This window comes from Lepidochelys olivacea (genome assembly GCF_965140295.1).
Source record: "Lepidochelys olivacea isolate rLepOli2 genome assembly, chromosome: 27".
NCBI classification, from domain to species: Eukaryota; Metazoa; Chordata; order Testudines; family Cheloniidae; genus Lepidochelys; species Lepidochelys olivacea.
Genome location: NC_140437.1, coordinates 18,604,532 through 18,623,325, shown reverse-complemented (window position 1 = coordinate 18,623,325; position 18,794 = coordinate 18,604,532). Strand labels below are relative to the sequence as shown.

The 18,794-nt window shown below is 51.5% G+C and overlaps 1 protein-coding gene and 1 pseudogene across 2 annotated transcripts; both read right to left on the bottom strand.

Moving 5' to 3' along the window:
* On the bottom strand, window positions 1–13,629 carry LOC311513631 (amine oxidase [copper-containing] 2-like). Its single transcript, XM_084615593.1, has 4 exons — window positions 11,880–13,629; window positions 2,633–2,918; window positions 1,354–1,483; window positions 1–824 (listed from the first exon to the last, which is right to left on the bottom strand). The coding sequence occupies exons 1-4, from the start codon at window positions 13,570–13,572 to the stop codon at window positions 540–542; spliced, it is 2,394 nt and encodes a 797-aa protein (XP_084471719.1). The 5' UTR covers window positions 13,573–13,629; the 3' UTR covers window positions 1–539.
* Window positions 13,630–14,044: 415 nt separating this feature from the next.
* LOC311513581 (amine oxidase [copper-containing] 3 pseudogene) lies at window positions 14,045–17,164 on the bottom strand (annotated as a pseudogene). Its single transcript has 2 exons — window positions 15,424–17,164; window positions 14,045–14,157 (listed from the first exon to the last, which is right to left on the bottom strand). The product of its transcript is annotated as an amine oxidase [copper-containing] 3 pseudogene (transcript).
* Window positions 17,165–18,794: the final 1,630 nt, after the last annotated feature.

The following is an 18,794-nucleotide window of genomic DNA, read 5'->3' as shown; positions in this document are numbered from 1 at the left end:
TAATTTTCACCTGAGCTAGTTACTACTCAGCATTTATTACTGTTATCGGAGGAACAGAATTCACTCTCCTTCTCCCTGCCTCCCTCCATGCGACAGACTGGATTTAAACAAGTTATTCTAAAAAAGACTAATGCAAATTCTAACCTGGCTGTGCACCGAGAATGTTATGTTTCCCTTTAAAGATACAGCCTCTTGCAGTAGTGAAGTTATTATATAAAAAGCTACGCAACATCATCAAGAGATGGACTTGAAGACAGAGCTCCATTATTAAAATAGATTTTTTCCGGCAGAGTGGTCACTCGGGTGCATCAGATTCATTTCTCCTACCACATAAAGACCCTGCAGCCCACAACTATTAGATACAGCCCTTGTAAACAGTGATAATGGTGATGTCACTTTATCAAAAGATAAACATAGTAATTAGAAATGGATTTTAAGACCGATCTCCGTCATGCAAATGGGTCTTCTGGGCAGAGTAGTCATTCTGGGGCACCATATTCCTTTCTTCTGCCACACAGAGACCCCGCAGCCCATAACTCTTACAGTCTCGTCAGATTTTGGAAGCCGTCATAGGTGAATGGAGGGAGGACTGGTAAACATGAGGCAGTTTTGGACAGGCAGGCAATATGATTGACTTCACATACACTAGAGTCCTGCTCACTGCTGAAAAAGACGCCATCAGGTGAATATATGGAAGGGTCTGTGTCATAATAATTGTAGGGTCTCAGGAGAATGCTGACTCCATTTCCCACCGTCACTGTGTTTGGAATATCCTCGGCATGTGGGATGTGAAGGAAACCAGTTGTTATCCAGGCAACCAAGTCCTGGGGAAGGGAGACAACGTCAGATAATTTGGTTATTTCAGGAGAACATCCATTTGGGAGCACATACAGGGCAGACCAGTAACGTCACCTGGGCCAAAGCCAGCAAATGCCACCTGCCGGGCTCCCTCTCTAGGAGAGCGGCTTGGACAATGGAAACATTTTCCTGACATTTTTTCCCCATTTGTTTGGGGCAATTTCAGATTTTTCAGACTGTCCTGACCAGCTCTGCTCATTCACTCTACACACGACTCAGTCGTAGGGACTTCACAAGGGCAAAGGGCTTGTGCTTTCTTGTAACAGGTGCCAACTTGGAAGAGGGGAAACATGGAGTGCAGTGAGTTAATTCTCCTTCCCCAAGGTTTTCCTTTTGTCCCACAGAAACCAAGAATCCTGTTAGCAATGTCTGTCTGAGCCCTGAGCAAAAGAACGGGGCTTGTCTGTGTGGGTCCTGGGCTGTGGATAGCTTTAAGACTGATCATACTCAGCACGCTGTAATACGTGGCCCCAGCACAAAGAGAACCGAACTCACCTCGGTTACGATGCTCTCATTGTTTATGAAGTCAGCAAAAGCCACAGTGGGTGTCCAGGGGTCGTTCTGGTTGTAGATGCTGCTACTGGTTGGTTCCTCCTCTTTTCGTTTGGTGACAGCCAGTTTGTACCTAAAGAGAGGAGGGAAAGAAGGCAGCTTCACAGGACAGGGACATTTAAAACCAGATTGGGAGAAATACACTACAGGGAACACTCTGCCCTGACCCTACCTGGCAGGGTGGACGGGGCATGGGCTAAATAATGTAAGGGATCTTTTCCATCTCAAGCGTCTATGATCCTAATGTACGCCTCACAAAACTATTACCACAACATGCAGCCCAGCTGTCAGGATCTACTAAGGAAACACCAGAGAGGGTGCCCGCAAGGTGCATCAGCAGAAGGGGAGTGGGTGTGACCTGGGCTGGAATAGCGGGTTCTGCAGGTCACGACTGAGACACACTGGCTGAGCTATGGCCAAGGGGTGAGGCAGGACTGGGAAAAGAACGGGGGCTTCAGGCCACAGTTAAGGTGGACTGGAAGAAGTGTGTGGCAGCAGGGGACAAAATGAACTGATGAAGAAGAAAATTCAATCAAGGTGGCAACAGAGGTTCGGCTTTAAACTCCAAGGAGTGGGCAAACAGCTGATAGGGCATAACTAAGGCTACGTTGATGTCACGAAGTACGTGACTTCCAGAGATTTCTGATATTGTCTGCTTCAGCCCCAGGGGCTGCAGGACTCTGGAGCTGACAGCCAGTGGGGCCCTGGCAGGGTTCCAGCGACAGGTGACAGACTCCTGAGTGGGCCCTCCTCAGGGTTCCAGCGACGGGCAACAGCCTCATGCCGGAGGTGGGGGACGCCTCAGGCAAGCGGCTGGGGTGTCCGGTTTTCTCTTGGGGAAATATGGTCACCCTGCATTTCCCAGCTGCTGTGGGTGGAGGGGGAACCCCACAGCTCCCAGCCACCATGGTGGTGGGGGAAACCAGGGAGCCGCAGCAACAAACGTCACAGACAGGTCACGGCTTCTGTGAATTTTTGTTTATTGCCCATGACCTGTCCATGACTTTTACTAAAAATAACCATGACAGAATCTTAGCTTTCGGCATAACTCCCAGTGATTGGTAAGAGGGAATGTGACACTTTCATTACGGCGTACAAGAGCCTTTGTCCATGTCCGTTCTATGAGTACCTGAACCAAGCAGCCACTGGACACCTAGGCATCCACAGGTGACTTATGCATCATCATAAATTATGTGGGAACATCTAGATGAAAGCTGCTTACCTCCCCCAGCTGATAGCTCGCTCCATCAAACTGGTTTCTGGTAGATGTTCCCCGGTGAAGCTAACAATCTGGATCCTGTAGCCACGCTGGTGGCCCCACTTATTTTCACTGTTGGCTGCAAAATAGATGTATCTGGGCATGTTGGAATGGAGCCGGAATGCGGCCTTGTCCTCTGTGTCCAGGACTGTCTTGGTGAGTCGTGGGCGCTGTATCTGGTGCTCTGGACTCCAAGGAGCCTGCACAGACTCGAATGCCATGTCATGGGCCACCAGAGTATTATACGTCCCTAAAAGGCAAAGGGAAATACCACTGAGAAATCACTGGGCTCCCTAGACAGCATATGCATCCTCACCTTCACCCCGTCCCAGAGGCTCTGAACAGCGTGGGTTCTGCATGGTGTTATCTCCAAGTCTGCAGCTCTGTGCCCAACAAGCAATCTCATGCCAAACGAGTGGCTAAGTCCTTCTCAGCAATGACTGCAGTTGTGATGAGTGGCTGAGCTGCAATTAGATGTGACTGACCCCATCATCTGGCTCCCACCCTGTGCAGAGGGTTAAGTGGAGCCTAAGAGGTGCATAACCCTTGTGCTAGCCCCTGCAGATTGGTGAATTCTCCCCAGATGACAACGCAGCTATACATGTACAATAGATCAGGGGTTTTCAACCTTTTTTCATTTGCAGACCCCTAAACAATTTCCAGTGGCGGTGCAGATCCCATAGTCTGTGTCCATGCACCACAGGGTGAAAACCATCATGACAGACCAAGTGGAATATTTCTGCTCACGATTTTGCAGCTTCCTAGAAGAGAAGGTGAACTTGCAAAATGACCGGGGGAGTGAGCAGCTCCTCTCAAGAACTGGGCGAGTCCATATAATTCAGGGCCTTGCAGGGAATGAGTCTGAGCGGTAAGGGTTGGGGAGGGGAGGGCGGCTTTTGTCATATGTGAATTCCAGGGATTTACAGAGTGACATTATGATATTTTCTATCGTATTATCCGTCCCTTTCCTAATGGTTCTAACCTTCTGTTCGCTTTTTTGACTGTCGCTGTCCATAGAGCAGATGTTTTCAGGGCATTATCAACGATGACTCCAAGGTCTCTTTCTTGAGCGGTAACGGCTAATTTACACCCCGTCATTTTGTATTTATAGCTGGGATCATATTTTCCAGTGTCCATTTCAATGCTGCTAAGTGCAAAGTATTTCATCTGCCATTTTGTTGCCCAGTTGTCTAGTTTTGTGAGATCCCTTTGTAACTCTTCACAGTCAGCTTTGGACTTGATTAATTTTGTATTGTCTGCAAATTTTGCCACCTCACTGTTCACCCTGTTTTCCAGATAATTTATGAATACGCTGAACAGCACAAGTCCCAGTACAGATCCCTGGGGGACACCACTATTTACCCCTCTCCATTCTGAAAAGCTGACCATTTATTCCTACCCTTCATTTCCTATCTTTTAACCAATTACTGATTCATGGGATAAGAGGGAAGATCCTCTCATCCCATGACTGCTTAGTTTGCTTAAGAGCCTTTGGTGAGTGACCTTATCAAAGGCTTTCTGAAAGGCCAAGTACACTATATCCACTGGATGACCCTTGCTACATGCTTGTTGACTCTCTCAGAGAATTCTAATAGATTGGTGAGGCATGATTTCCCTTCACAAAAGCCGTGTTGACTCTTCCCCAACAAATCATGTTCATCTTATAATTCTGTTCTTTACTATAATTTCAACCAATTTTCTGGTACTGCTGTTAGGCTCACCACCCTGTAATTGCCATGATCTCCTCTGGAGCCTTTTTTAAAGTAGGCATTACATTAGTGACCCCCCCACCACCACCAGTCATCTGGTACAGAGGCTGATTTAAGCAATAGGTTGCATACCAGTTAGTAGTTCCACAATTTTGTATTTGAGTCTCTCCAGAACTCTTGGGTGAATACCATCTGGTCCTGGTGACTTAAACTAAACAGTATTATCAATTTGTTCAGAATCCATCTCTATTGACACCTCAGTTTGGAACAGTTCTTCAGCTTTGTCACCTAAAAAGAATGGCTCGGGCGTGGGGTTCTCCTCCACAACTAGAGCCCTGCCTATCCATGGATATCCGCTTTATATCTGCAGATATCCGCAGGCACAGACCATTTCTGCAGATCGGACGCGGATACAAATTTTGTATCTGCACAGGGCTCTACCCATATCCTCTGCAGTGAAGACTCTGCAAAGCCTTCATTTAGCTTTTCCACAATGGCCTTATCTTCCTTGAGTTCTCCTTTTGCACCTCACTCATTCAGTGGCCCCATGGACTGTTTGGCATGGTTCCTGCTTCTGATGTACTGTACAAAAAATTAAGTAAGAGTGGCTTATTCCACTACTGGGAGGCCTCCATATCTCAGTGAACTTCCAAAAAAACGTATAGTCTGACATACACAGGCTTAGGGCTAGCAGATGTTTGGACTGAAAGAGTTCTTGGCCCAAACGCAACAGAACAAGCTGTGAATCATAAGACATATGCCAGGGTAATACTGGCTCACAGACTGCCATTTCTAGCACTGTGGTGCCTGCTTCTTCCACAACTATTGGACTTTATAGCAACGCATGATCAAGATCTTGAAGAGCATATTGTGAAAGCCGATCAGTCACATTCTTATGGTAAACTCATATAAGCTTTCAAAAAAATTTCACCTCTACATTTTTGACCAGCAAAGGTGAAGGTAGGGGGTGAACTTCAGGTTTTGATGTCAGTATATGAAAATGGTGTCCCTACTGCTCATGTTCAACTATGCACAGAGAGAAGGAAATTGAGAGCTGCAGCTCTCCACCTTCAAATGTGAATTTGAATAGTGCTATTCTTTGTGAGCTGTGACCACGCAAACTGTGCAAGGTAGGCGTGCGACCTACAGTGCAGAAATGCATCAACTACCAGCTGAAGTCGTCAAAGAGTTCCAGCAAGGAGACTGTGTGGTCAAGAGATCATGTCAGACGTTCAACCAAGTGGACCCTGATCAGAGCCAGGAGTGGCTTACTGGGGTAGGGAAGAAAGGACTGCAGGCATCACCAAGACTTGCTCAGTCCTCAGCAGAGAGTGTCTTACCAGAGAGCCCAGATCACAGCAGACTGCAGAACCAAGTTCCACGCTGGCTTGGCTGGCCAGCTGGCTCAAGGAAGCAATGTGACGGGGAAGTTGAGGATTCATTCTTACGAACACTTCAGAGGTTTGAGGTGTTCTCTGGAGATGAACCACCAACTTTATTGCAAAATATCGCAACAAAAGATGTAGCTGCCGAAGCCACACAGGGCATGGTGCTGAATGCAGAGAGCCTAGGGAAAGTGCAAGTGGCCAGCTCTGCTGAGAAACGGCTTATGACATGAGAGAGGGAGCCTGGTCACGTACAGAGTCATGATCCACTGCCAAGAAATAATGCTCGAACTTTTTCCAGGCTCTGTGAGGTGGGGGAAGAAGTCAAAAGAAAGCCTTCATAGTTGAAGTCTGACATGTTTTTCAGCAACAAAGCACAGCCCTTGTGAAGCCAGCAGGACTGACTTTGCAACAGATTTCGACACGAGTTAATGCCTATCCCTTTGGCATTATCCCAGACAAATGACAGTCTAAGAACAGGCCCAAAGGCAATATTGGGTGAGGTACTGACAGCTGATGTCCACTGCCTGCCAACAGTTAACCCTGGTGGGAGAAGCTGTCTTGTGCTAGATGCATAAGCTTTGGTACAAGCCATAGGAAAGCCCTCCGGGGCCAAAACATTTGGAGACCTTGTAGACAGATCTGTAAAAATAGGACTGGATCAGACTTTCACAGAACAGACACTGCATTTGGTAGTTACTGTGAAGAATAGATTAAGTGTTGTACAAGGCAAAAAATGCTCAAGAAGCACAAGATGCAGCTGAAGAAAGGTGGACGGCAGACATGGGCCTCTCCCAAGTAACTGGGTGGATTCCATTGCACTGCCAGTAAATCAAGAGGCTCCCGCAATATTTGTATGGGAGTAACTAAGACTAGTCTACTAACAAATTCAGTGCATGGACACAACGTTCATAAGGGCCCATGGGAATAAGGGAGATGCTCACGAGAAGGATTCCCAGGAACTTTCCAAACTCTGTGAGCCGGGAAAAGGTGGTTATAGTCTCTGGTTTTCAGTTTGAGTTGCTCTGGCTTCTTCTGCTTAGGCAAGGCGAGTTTAATTGAGGCGTTCATTGAAAATAATTTCAGAGCAGCTACAGCCTCAGGAGGAAAGTGCAGCGGGACCCAACTGTATCAGTCACTACAGACTATGCCTGTAGCTCTCTCCAGCAATTCCTATGAACTCTATCGCCCCTGGCATGGCGGCTTCATGGCTGCTACTGGCAGGGAATCCTCTGGGCAACCTGACACAGCAAGCTTCACGTCAAGGGAGCCCGTGCAGCCCCCGTGAGGACTTCACAGATGCTCGGTCCAGTGGGACAGATTAGTCAAACCCTAGAACACACTCCCAAGCCAGCCCTGGGACCAGCTGCTACCCTCCCTCCCGTCTGCTGCGTGGGCAGTTTCCCAACCATCATCCACATGAAGCCCTTTGTGCGGGGTAGGACAGGGAGCTCCATGGTGCACACAGGTAATCCATGCAAAAACATGCCCCATGTAACGTACAGTCACAGGCTACCTGGCCCTTGAAGGCAAGCGGGGCTCAGCCTGGCCATGATCTAGCAGTTACCCCTCAAGCCTTGCCCCGACGTAGCCTAGTAGGGGCAGTTCGCGATCCCAGCTGGGTGTCATGGAGTTGGAGCGGCTGAGCACGGCTACAGAGAACTACTTCACCAGAGCTGGACACGGCTGACGGGAGCAGGCCCAGGAGAGAGGAGGCAGGGAGTGTGTGTCCCCCCGCATCTCTCTGGGAAGGGCCTGCTAAGGAAACTGAGGAAGGCTGTGGGGACAGAACTGGGCCCTGTGGCAGGCCCTGGAAAGGAGGCAAGATCCAGGGAGAGATTGCAGAGGAAGCAGGATTCTCCCACGGAGAGAAACCCCCAGGGAACTGAGTAGGCTCCAGGGTGGGGCGGGGCTGAGATAGGCTTTGTAAGTGAGAGCAGAAATCTTCAGTAGCGCAAGGGGGCAGGTGAATGATTCAGGTTTGTTTGGCTTTTCACTTGGCCCTTCCGGTTACCCTGGACGGGGCTTGAACTCTGTCTTGGCCATGGAAGACCTGGTGAGAAGCAGACAGCCTGCCGGCAGCGCTGGACCGAGGGTTCTGGAGCCATTACACATGGACGCAAGGGGGGGCATTCTAAGGGTGAACGTGCCCCACTGCATCTGTAAGCTCTTCAGGGCAGGGACTGTCTAGTCACTGTGTGTTCGTCCACTGCCTAGCACACAGGGCCCTGTTCCCCCAAGGAGCTGCTCTTGTGACCCTTGGATCTGCTTTACAGCAAGCAGCAGCTGAGCCTGGAGGAGTGAGCCCAATTCCTGCAGAAAGGCACAAACACTGTTTCGGGCTCTGACACGATGATTCTCCCTGCTGAAGGACTGCACCGAGACAGGACCTGGGACAGTTCGGCAAAGGCCCTGCCAGCTTCCAAGGAGCGTGCGGAATGGCACAAGGGAGGAACTCAAACAAACTAGAGTTGAGGGTTGTCGGAGAGATCCAGAGTGACCGGCAGAGCCCCAGCAGCCTCAGCCCCACGCCAGTGGGATTCCGGGGGCTCTGCAGATGTGAGAAGAGTTAATGCCATCTCTACATTTGGGGGAGGCCTGGTGGGTCACCACCTTAGAGCTGACCAAGGGCTCCTAGCAAATTTCCACTCCTTTTGGCATCTTGGGAAGAAATGTGTCTTGCCCCATATGGATCATCCTGTTTTTAAATCCTGCTCCTTGGATTCTACAGTGCTGCCTGCGAGCCTGGACCTGGATCCTTCAGCATCATGGCTAGCACGCTTATGGCCGCCCCAGCAGGCGTTGAACCGAGGACCTCTAGAGCTAAAACGTGAGCCTCTATAGGGTGAGCCGAAGAGCCGGGCTCCAACAGACACACATGTGCAGATCAGGCTTGGAGGGAGATGTGTGACATACACCCCACTGGGTTACACTTGCAGGGGAGATTGCGGTTGTCTCAGCCCAGGAGCCAGATGCCTCCTGCTTAGGGTTGGTTTTACAATCCCCCCACCCAACTGGGACTCCTGGAAGGGCTTCACTGAAACAAGGACTTGCCTAGTTTGTGAACTGCTGCTCCAGGGATTTATCCCAGTTCTTGAGACCAGCCACCCCGCTGCATTGGTTGTTTTTTTCTGGGTAGAGAAGATAAAGCCAGTGAAGTGCATTATTTACCTCCATCCTGAGGTGCTTCCCTTGCCTCCCCACACCTGCATGGCCAAGCACCTGGTGGGTGACATTTGTTTGTTGTCTTTAATAAGGAAAGGTTCATGCAACGCTCTGGCTCACAGGGCTATTGCCCCTGAAGAAAGCTGGCCTATGGACCAAAACCCCACTAGGCAAGCAGCAGAGATGGCATCTCACCAGGAGGGCACCAATCTTAAAAAGGTCACGTTTGGCCTGAGGAACCAGGAGCTGGGCACGTGGATGAGCCTGGGCTGAGAAATGCAACAGAAATAAGCAACCATGAGACAGACTCCTAATGGAGAACCTCCCTCTCCCTGTTTCCTACCAGAAATCTTATCATGCCATGTTGGACAAGGACCATTTCCTTGTGAAAGGACAGTTGGCTCCCACTTCCTCCAGCTGGAAATCCCACGGGACAAATTGAAATGCTGTTGGGTTAGTGGTCCCCTGCTGAACCAACAGCAACCAATGAACGGACCTTGATGGAGTCTAGGGCAAGTCAGCATGGGTCATCACCCTGGGCACTGCGGCAGGACGCAGGAGCCCTGGATTCTGTCTCCAGTTACTTGGTGAGCTTGTCCCCTCAGTTTCCCCATTTAAGTGAGAACGATACGATTGACCCAGCTCTGTGAAGCAATTCAAGATCTATGACTGAAGGTCTAATGTAAGTGCTATGCACGCTCACTGCGGCAGTTTGCCCTAGAGTATCTCCCGTCTGCAGCTTCTCTTCATGTCTCCACTGCCAGGAGCTCTCAGCCTTTCTGCCCCATCCAGTGGCTGGTAGTCAGCAGGCTAGCTTTTCTCTACAGAGCCCCAGAACTCCAGTTCATTTGGTCCTGGGACGGGTGCAGGGGCTGCTGTTACCAGAATTCAGGCCACAGCCCATTGCTGAAAGGAGCTGGTAGGGCAGACTTCTAACCTATTTATCTGATGGACATTTGCAAGTCACGTGCAGAGCATAGACAGACAACTGTGCATGATGCAGGCCTCTTAACCAACCCGCCCCATACCCACCGCGCCTGCTTCAACCCTCAGCAAAATCCCAGAGGGCTTGTGAGAAATGGGCGAAACGTAAGGCGTTGTTTAAAACCAGTTTGTTCATGTCCTGTGCCTCTCACCGAGCCTGCACAGAGCAGCCTCACTGCTAGAAGGGGAGCACCAGTGTTCCAGCCCGGGGCGTCGGGTTAGGTTCTTGTGACTGCTAGAAACTGATCTGCCAGCATCTCGTCTGCTGCACGATTTACCTTGTTGGTTGTGCTAAGGCTGCTCTCTGCTGGCTGAGAGACGTGCTGCCGGGACCGAACCAGACAGTGGGCCAGTGACACTCATGTCACTGCCCTGACTTCAGCGAGTCAGCCACAGGTACCCAAGAGCAGAAGGCAGACTGCTGTATCTGCATCCCTCTCATAGCATTAGGGGATGGTGGGTATTAGAATACAGCCACCTGGGGGAGGGAGCCGCACAGCCTGCTAACATGGGAGAGGGGTATTGTAACAGCAGACAAAGATCTGAGCACCTTCTTTCAGCGCTCTCGGGGCCGGGGGCTGGGGGGGTGAATGGCCTGTGCTATCGTGGGCAGCCCCCTGGGCAAGAGGAGAACTCTAACGTGACCCATTCGCTGCAGCTGTTGGGGCTCTGCGCTCACGAAGGCTCTGGGACTAGCTTGCACCTGCCATTAGGATTCTTTACATAAAAGCCTCTTGGATTTCCCATGCACCCTCCAGGCTGGAACACACAGTGGATGAGGATCCAGGGACGTGACCTCCCATTTCATCCAGAAAGGGAGGGGATGTTGCCTTTATACCTGTGTCCACCCACTCCATGGTCAGTCTTGGGCTGTGCAACTTTTCTTGCAGCCCACGGGACTGGCCTTGCTCTCTGACCGGCAGCCCTGCTGCCCTCCCAGCCCACGGTGTCGATCCACCGCCTACGGCATCTTTCACTGGGGCTTTGGCCCTTGTGCCACCCAGGGTATGTTCAAAATGCCCAGTGTAGACTAGAGCTAAAGAGGAGATCAGAGCGAGAGATTTTACTCTGGAGGAGGGTAGACGAGACACCTCTGTAATCTCTCACATACACACGCACACCCTGTTCCTGTCTTCCCTTTCCTAACACTACGTTTGGGATCACCTAGGATTGGAACGGGGGCCCGGGCGCTGTGTGTCAAACACAACACAAAGCGGGAAAGCCGAGAGCTGGTCCAGAAGGGAGAGTTACCAGCCCTAGGACAGAAAGGAAACAAAACAGCTAGGAGATCACAATATGTGGGTCTTATCCACATGGGTCCCAAGCAGGCACATCTTGGGAGGTAAAGAGCCTGTCCCTGCAACCTGTCAGCCTACGTGGCCCATCCCCCAAGCAGAAGGCATTAGAGAGCGGAGAGCAGACATCTCCATCGAGGAAGCTAATGCACAAACACCAGGAATTAGACCAGAGCAATTCTGGGATGCCCCTTATTGATTTACAAATGAAACACACACGTTCAGTGGGGGGTCTCTAGAACTCTTCACTGTTTATCGGGTTTCAGATTTTGACGAATAGAGATTCCTTAACTTCATTTCCTTCACCCCTGGAAATCTGTAAAATGACCAGTATTCCCCCGCCTTGCCTTTGCTTCTCAGGCCCGCTCAGGGCTCCATTCTCTCACTTCGCTATTGATCAGAGCGGTTATACAGCTATTAAGGAGTCTGACCAGCAGCAGAGCAAGTTAACGCTTCCCCACCACAACCAGAGTGAGGACACAAGAGGGGGCAGAGACAGAGAAACCCTATTGCTGGGGCATATGCCAGGCAGGTCCCTCTGATACCAGCAGAAGGAGAAAAGCAGCAGAGTCCATGAGAAACCTAATTTTGCAAATGTAAATGTGCCTGGGAGATGCTGAGATACTAAAAGGATGGGCACAGAACTAGAAAGGAAAGTTACACCGAGACCTACCTCCAACGTCCAAGTCCACTTTATAATGGATGGAATGGGTGTGTATCGTCCCCAGGGTGTGATCCCCAACCTTATTGCCATAGTCCAAACCGTCACCGTAGAGAAAGGATGAAGTCATGTAGCCTGTGGCATGGACTTTGGCCTCGATAGCTCCGTTCTCGTAGAAGATGAAGTCCCAGACGTAGTCATAGTTGCCCAGAGTGGCAATGGACCGAAGGACCAGAGCAGAGTTGGTCAGCCCCCCATAGTACAGGGACTGCAAGTTGGAGTAATGGCGCCTCAGAGGAGACCCAGTGTTCTCCTCAAAAATGCAGATGGAGTTTTTATGCTTTTCAGGTGTCTGGGTTTCAATTAAGTAGCATGTGTCTACGTACGTAGCTGAATAGGGGCAATCAACCCCCCGGACTAATGGGTACGTGAATCTCCCGATGCCAAAGCTCCCATCCATGTACCTGGTTGACATCCCTCCAGGACAGTTGGACCCATAGACAGATATAGCATCCTGGACACTGATTTCATAGACAATCCTCTCCCCCTTAAATCTGATGTCAAAGAGACGCATCCCCGTGTTCACGTTCACCCCAAAGGCAAAGCTCCAGGCCCGGGAGACAACTTGGTTGTTTTGGACACTGTAGCGGGGCCCATGAGGCTCGTACTGCAGGGGGAACGGGGCCCTGGGAGCTGCTCGGGGCTGCATGGAAGAGAATCCCCCGTCGGGTGGGGCTCTCTTAACTGGGTCCACTTTGACATGGCCCTGCTTGAACTCCCTCTCCAGCTGCACCAAGTCCCCGTAGTACTGGCCGTTAAAGAACACTTTGCTCACCCTCCACTGGGAAACGTCCAGGCTGCTGTGATCAACCAGCACCTCCAGCCCCACCGGGTGCAGGAAGAAGCCGCTCACGTTGTGGAACAGAATAAACCAGGTGTTGCGGTCTCCAGACTGGAACCCCCGGGGGGCTGAGGTTAGTGATGCAAAATTGGTCCCATCATAATCCAATACTTGACTCAGAAAGGTAGGGGCTGTTGAGAATGCCTCCTTCCGTAAGAAGATTTCAATCTGCTCATACTCCTTCCCCAGCACCGGTCTGCGGTGGTACGGCAGCTTCCCTCCATACTTCTGCACCGTGATGTCCTGGTGAGTTGTTGGTGTTGGCAGGGGACCCACCACATACTCCGTGACATTTGGATCTGGCTGGTTTCCAAAATACACCACAGCCAGCGCCTGCCGGGAAGGTCGCTTTCCCCCACGATCCAAGAACCCCAGCACCTCTGCCTTTGTGGGGAGCTGCACATCGATGTAATAAATGCAGTTATCAGAGGGGTTTGCATTATAGGCGTCCACCAGTGGCACTCCAAGGCTGCTCTGCAGGTACGTCACCACTTGCACCATTTCTTCTGGCGTCAGATCAGCAAAGACCAGGCTCTGGTCACTGTGGTTTCCCTGCAGGGTGCTCAGGTTCTGCGGCTCACAGCTGGCTGGTTTCACTCCTCTCGTCAGCAACACACAAACCAGAGCAAAAATTGTGGCTAGCGCCAGAACCAAGAGGATGAGGACAGTTTTCAGGTTCATGTTGCTGCAGCCACAAAGGCAGAGGAGACTGTGAGAGCCTTCAGGAGTCACTTCCAGAGTGGAGATCCCAGCTGCACGCAGCCTGTTTAAGCTGCAGCTAGATGGGTTAAGTACAGGAAACATGAAATGTGGAGGCGAGGTGGGAGGAGGAGGAGATCTGAAGTTTGTTGGGACAAGAAAGGGCAGGTCTTTGCTATCAGCCCATCCAGCACGCTCTGCGTTACACTGTAACTGATACACAGAAGACCAGTTACAGAGGAGGCCCCATTACTTGTTGGTTCAGACCAACTTCCAGAGGCTGCCTGTAAAAGTTGTGATCCAAGCACTCAGCATCAGTAGGAAGGTGAAACCAAATCTGCAAAAGGCTGGAGATTTTTTGCTATTGTGCAGAATTTCATCCTTTCCTGGCTCACTAAGCTTGGACTGCTCCTGGGGCTCCTTTCTCGTGAACTCTCCACGCTGCTGCTAGTTTCTGGTTCTCCATCTGATTTGCTCTTGCATTTCCTTGGTAAGCAGGGTGGTTGTATTGTTATCTCTGAAAAGGGTTCATCTTGACTGTGGCTCTGGCTTAACCAATGCTTGTTTGGGACAAAGACTAGAGCCGCGGGACACAGCAAATGTGGCGGAAGGCGCTAGGCGAGGATTTGGATTTTAATGCGCTCTCGGGCCTTGCCAAGGCAAAGGCTGTAGGGAGAGTGGTGCAGTCCTCTACGGGGGACATGAAGCACGCTGGTGGCAAGTGCGTGTGCTGGGGTTTGCACTGGGGTAACCCGGACAAGGCCTCCATTTCCCCCCACCCCCGCCATTCCAGGAGTCAGCACCTCTGTGTTGCTAACAGGAAGCAGGTCCTTGTGAGATGGAGAGGAGGCAGGGGATCCATCTCCTCCCGATGCCATGTCTGGCTCTGGGGGGAAGCAAAGTGCCACCTCGTTACTGTTCCCTTTTTGCAGAAGCATTTTTAATTTAAAGACCCTCCCCCCAGTGCTGTCACAGAGTCCCTGCTGAACTGACGTCTTGCTGAGTCGCAGACAGACAGACTGACAGCCCCACTGAGATGACTGGGGTCACCAGTGACCCCCGAGCACAGACACTTAGACGACACCTAATAGTTTCAGCCAGCAGATGGCGTGCACAGTAGCACCAAACAACCCTGGTGTGTAGGACGTCATACAACTCTCAAATAACCTTCCATGGGAACTGCTGCTGGAAAACATGCCTGGCTGGGTCGAAGCAATAGGAATTCAGCAGCCGCAAGGAGGCCAGTTTGGGGTCCGAGTCTTGGGACCTGAACCACAAAGGTTCCCAGAGAAGATCAGTAAATGCTTAGCACGGCACAAGCCAGTCAGCTAATCCTCCCCGCCCCATGAGATAGGTCACTGGTATGCTCCCAAGGTCATAGGGAGAGGCAGCGGTTAGAACTAGTGAGACTCTGGCTCCCACCCTAGGCCTGGCCACTGATGGGGGGAAGAAAAATACACACATTTCCAAACTGCTGCCTTACACGTTTCCCCTGGACCATGGAGCCAGCTGCCTCTCGCTGGGATTCACATGGTTCCTGGGGTTTGTGACTTTCCCTGACTTTTCATTTGAATAAGTCAAAAAATAATGTTGCAAAGAGCTCTAAGGGTAAGAGAGTGAACAAGGAGGATGCCGCTGGCCGTCTGCAGGAGTTCTGCATCTTGGGACAGCCCCCACTCCTGCAGTTCTACAGAATACAGGCAGGCCTCAACTTTACCACGTTCAACTTACAACGAACGGCACTTACGACCATTCTGAATAGACACCCTGATTCGACTAACAACTATTGGTTTCGACTTTACGATGATCAGTCCCGCAATAGAGTGCATTGCGGTTCCGAGTCACGACATTTCGACTTACGACACAATTTTCAGGAACCAATTGTCATAAGTCCGAGGACATAGCAAGTGAGAGGCACTAAGAGAGGGAGAGAGAATCACCACCAAAGAGACCTACCTCCAACGTCCAAGTCCACTTTATAATGGATGGAATGGGTGTGTATCGTCCCCAGGGTGTGATCCCCAACCTTATTGCCATAGTCCAAACCGTCACCGTAGAGAAAGGATGAAGTCATGTAGCCTGTGGCATGGACTTTGGCCTCGATAGCTCCGTTCTCGTAGAAGATGAAGTCCCAGACGTAGTCATAGTTGCCCAGAGTGGCAATGGACCGAAGGACCAGAGCAGAGTTGGTCAGCCCCCCATAGTACAGGGACTGCAAGTTGGAGTAATGGCGCCTCAGAGGAGACCCAGTGTTCTCCTCAAAAATGCAGATGGAGTTTTTATTAATTCTAGGGTTTGGGGATTGAGCTAAGTAGTGTGTGTCTACGTACGTAGCTGAATAGGGGCAATCAACCCCCCGGACTAACGGGTACGTGAATCTCCCGATGCCAAAGCTCCCATCCATGTACCTGGTTGACATCCCTCCAGGACAGTTGGACCCATAGACAGATATAGCATCCTGGACACTGATTTCATAGACAATCCTCTCCCCCTTAAATCTGATGTCAAAGAGACGCATCCCCGTGTTCACGTTCACCCCAAAGGCAAAGCTCCAGGCCCGGGAGACAACTTGGTTGTTTTGGACACTGTAGCGGGGCCCATGAGGCTCGTACTGCAGGGGGAACGGGGCCCTGGGAGCTGCTCGGGGCTGCATGGAAGAGAATCCCCCGTCGGGTGGGGCTCTCTTAACTGGGTCCACTTTGACATGGCCCTGCTTGAACTCCCTCTCCAGCTGCACCAAGTCCCCGTAGTACTGGCCGTTAAAGAACACTTTGCTCACCCTCCACTGGGAAACGTCCAGGCTGCTGTGATCAACCAGCACCTCCAGCCCCACCGGGTGCAGGAAGAAGCCGCTCACGTTGTGGAACAGAATAAACCAGGTGTTGCGGTCTCCAGACTGGAACCCCCGGGGGGCTGTGGTCATAGCTGCTAAATTAGTTCCATCATAATCCAATACTTGACTCAGGAAGGTGAGAGCTGTGGGAAATGCTGTCCTCCGTAAAAAGCCAGCAACCAGCTTGTACTCAAAATCCAGCACCGGTCTGCGGTGGTACGGCAGCTTCCCTCCATACTTCTGCACCGTGATGTCCTGGTGAGTTGTTGGTGTTGGCAGGGGACCCACCACGTACTCCGTGACATTTGGATCTGGCTGGTTTCCAAAATACACCACAGCCAGCGCCTGCCGGGAGGGTCGCTTTCCCCCACGATCCAAGAACCCCAGCACCTCTGCCTTGGTGGGGAGCTGCACATCGATGTAATAAATGCAGTTATCAGAAGGGTTTGCTTGAGAGGCATCTACCAGTGGCACCCCAAGGTTTTCCTGAAGATACGTCACCACTTGCACCATTTCTTCTGGCGTCAGATCAGCAAAGACCAGGCTCTGGTCACTGTGGTTTCCCTGCAGGGTGCTCAGGGTCTGCGGCTCACAGCTGGTTGGTTTCACTCCTCTCGTCAGCAACACACAAACCAGAGTGAAAATTGTGGCTAGCGCCAGAACCAAGAGGACAAGGACAGTTTTCAGGTTCATGTTGTTGCAGCCACAAAGGTAGAAGAGACTTACGGAGCCTTACAACAGCTTCCAGAGAGGCTGCCGTGAGCCTGTTTGGACTGTGGCTGGATGGTTAGTACAGGAAACACGAAAGGTGGAGAGAGGCTGGGGGAGGAGATCTGAAATTTGTGGGGACCAGAGAGGGCAGGTCTTTGCTCCCAGCCCATCCAGCACGCTCCGTGGTCCTCCAAGAGCAATGCATTAGGAAAACTACTGAAGCCGCAGGACCAGTGACTCATAAGACAAATTTCATATGATTATGTTGCTTTTTTAGTCTAGCCAGTTTGCTGAGGTTACCCATGAGAGCTGGGATGGCGTTGTCAGCATCAGGTCGGGGAATGGAGGGAGGCACATTCCCAGCCTGTGAGAGTGGAGATTTCACTGCCACAGCTCAGAATTCACCTCTTCGCAGTTCACTGAGTTTCCCTGATTTCTCCGGCTCCTTCCTTTCACACACCCCCCCCCTCGCTGTGTGGTTTTGGTTCCCAGTTTGACCTCCAGCAGCCGTTCCTGTATGAAGGAACATGCCCAGCTATGTAACAGCCAAAGGGATGCGGCAGCCCCAGCCAGGTCCACTTTAGGGCCTTAGTCCCAGCACCCAAATCACAATGAATAATTAGCACCAGCATCATGCCACTGCACAGCCGGTAATTAGCCAATCCTGGCCACACTCCCATGAGACAACTCAGGGTCATTATTAGCCCTGCTTCATGGGAGGGAGGGCGTGGGGGGGGGGGCGGAGAGGAGATGGCTGCAGGGCACCAAGAGAGGCAGAACCAGGGTTAGCGCACAGGAGTCCCTGGATTCCACCATGTGCTTCTCCCTCTCCCCAGGCTGCCTGGCCACACGCTGGAGCCCAGCTTGGTACCGGATGGGCGGGCTCAGGAAAAAGAGAAGACACATTTCTGAACTGCCACTTTTCACATTTTCCCTGGACCGATCATGGCGCTGGCAGCCTCCTGCTGGAATTCCCACTGGCGAGCACGACTTCTCGTGACTCATAAGTTACTGTTTTCCTTGGTCTCCCTGCACCTCCAGAAAGGCGCAGGTGTCACAGTTGGCTAGTGAGATGGCTCCTAAATGAAATAAATAAAAGTCCTGCAGCTTGAGCCATAATCCCTGCCGGATCTCCAGCCTGTGCTGAACACACAAGCAAACCAAGAATCAGAGCAAGTTTCCATTCCCGCTGCCAGCCTCCCCTCCCTACCGTCTCCTGCAGGCAACACTTGCTCTTTCCTGCTGGGGGCAGGTCGCTTCCTCCTCGGGCAGTTCCACCTCTACTTCCTCACCGTGGGTTTGGACCCATCTCCCTGCCCTGTAGGGAAGTATTTAGCCAGGGCTGCTCTTGACAGAGCACCCACACCACCGTCCCATCATCATCGGCCCCAGCAGCCTTCTCTGGCCTAGTCTGCAGCTGTGAAGACAGACACAAGCGGCCACACGTCATTTCTGAGTCCACCCATTTCCGGCTCCTGGGCAGCTGGAGTCTAGCGCTGTGGCGAGGGCAGGGGCTGCTGCTGTCACCACTCACCTGCTGGCAGGCGAATTATACAAGATGGAAAGGGGCATGTTTCTGGGGTAGCCTTCTGCTGGACTCACTAGCATCACACCTGCAGACAAGCAACACGAACCCAGGGAGGAGACACTACAGGAGTGGTGCATTCAGCAGCGGCCTTGAGAATGGAGCCCTGGCTAAGAGCGACGCAATGACAGTTTACATCTCCTCTGAGCTGTCTGTAGCCAGGCACAGGCTGTAAACACAGCGTTTTTCTAAGGGTCA

What these genes read in the sequence shown, in the direction of transcription:
- LOC311513631 (XM_084615593.1), bottom strand. Translation starts at nt 13,572, where the DNA reads ATGTTTCCTGTACTTAACCCATCTAGCTGCAGCTTAAACAGGCTGCGT. An exon ending in AGTGGACTTGGACGTTGGAG is followed by an intron (nt 2,919 to 11,879) that starts GTAGGTCTCGGT and finishes TTTGCCTTTTAG; the next exon opens with GGACGTATAATACTCTGGTG. An exon ending in ATGAGAGCATCGTAACCGAG is followed by an intron (nt 825 to 1,353) that starts GTGAGTTCGGTT and finishes TCCCTTCCCCAG; the next exon opens with GACTTGGTTGCCTGGATAAC.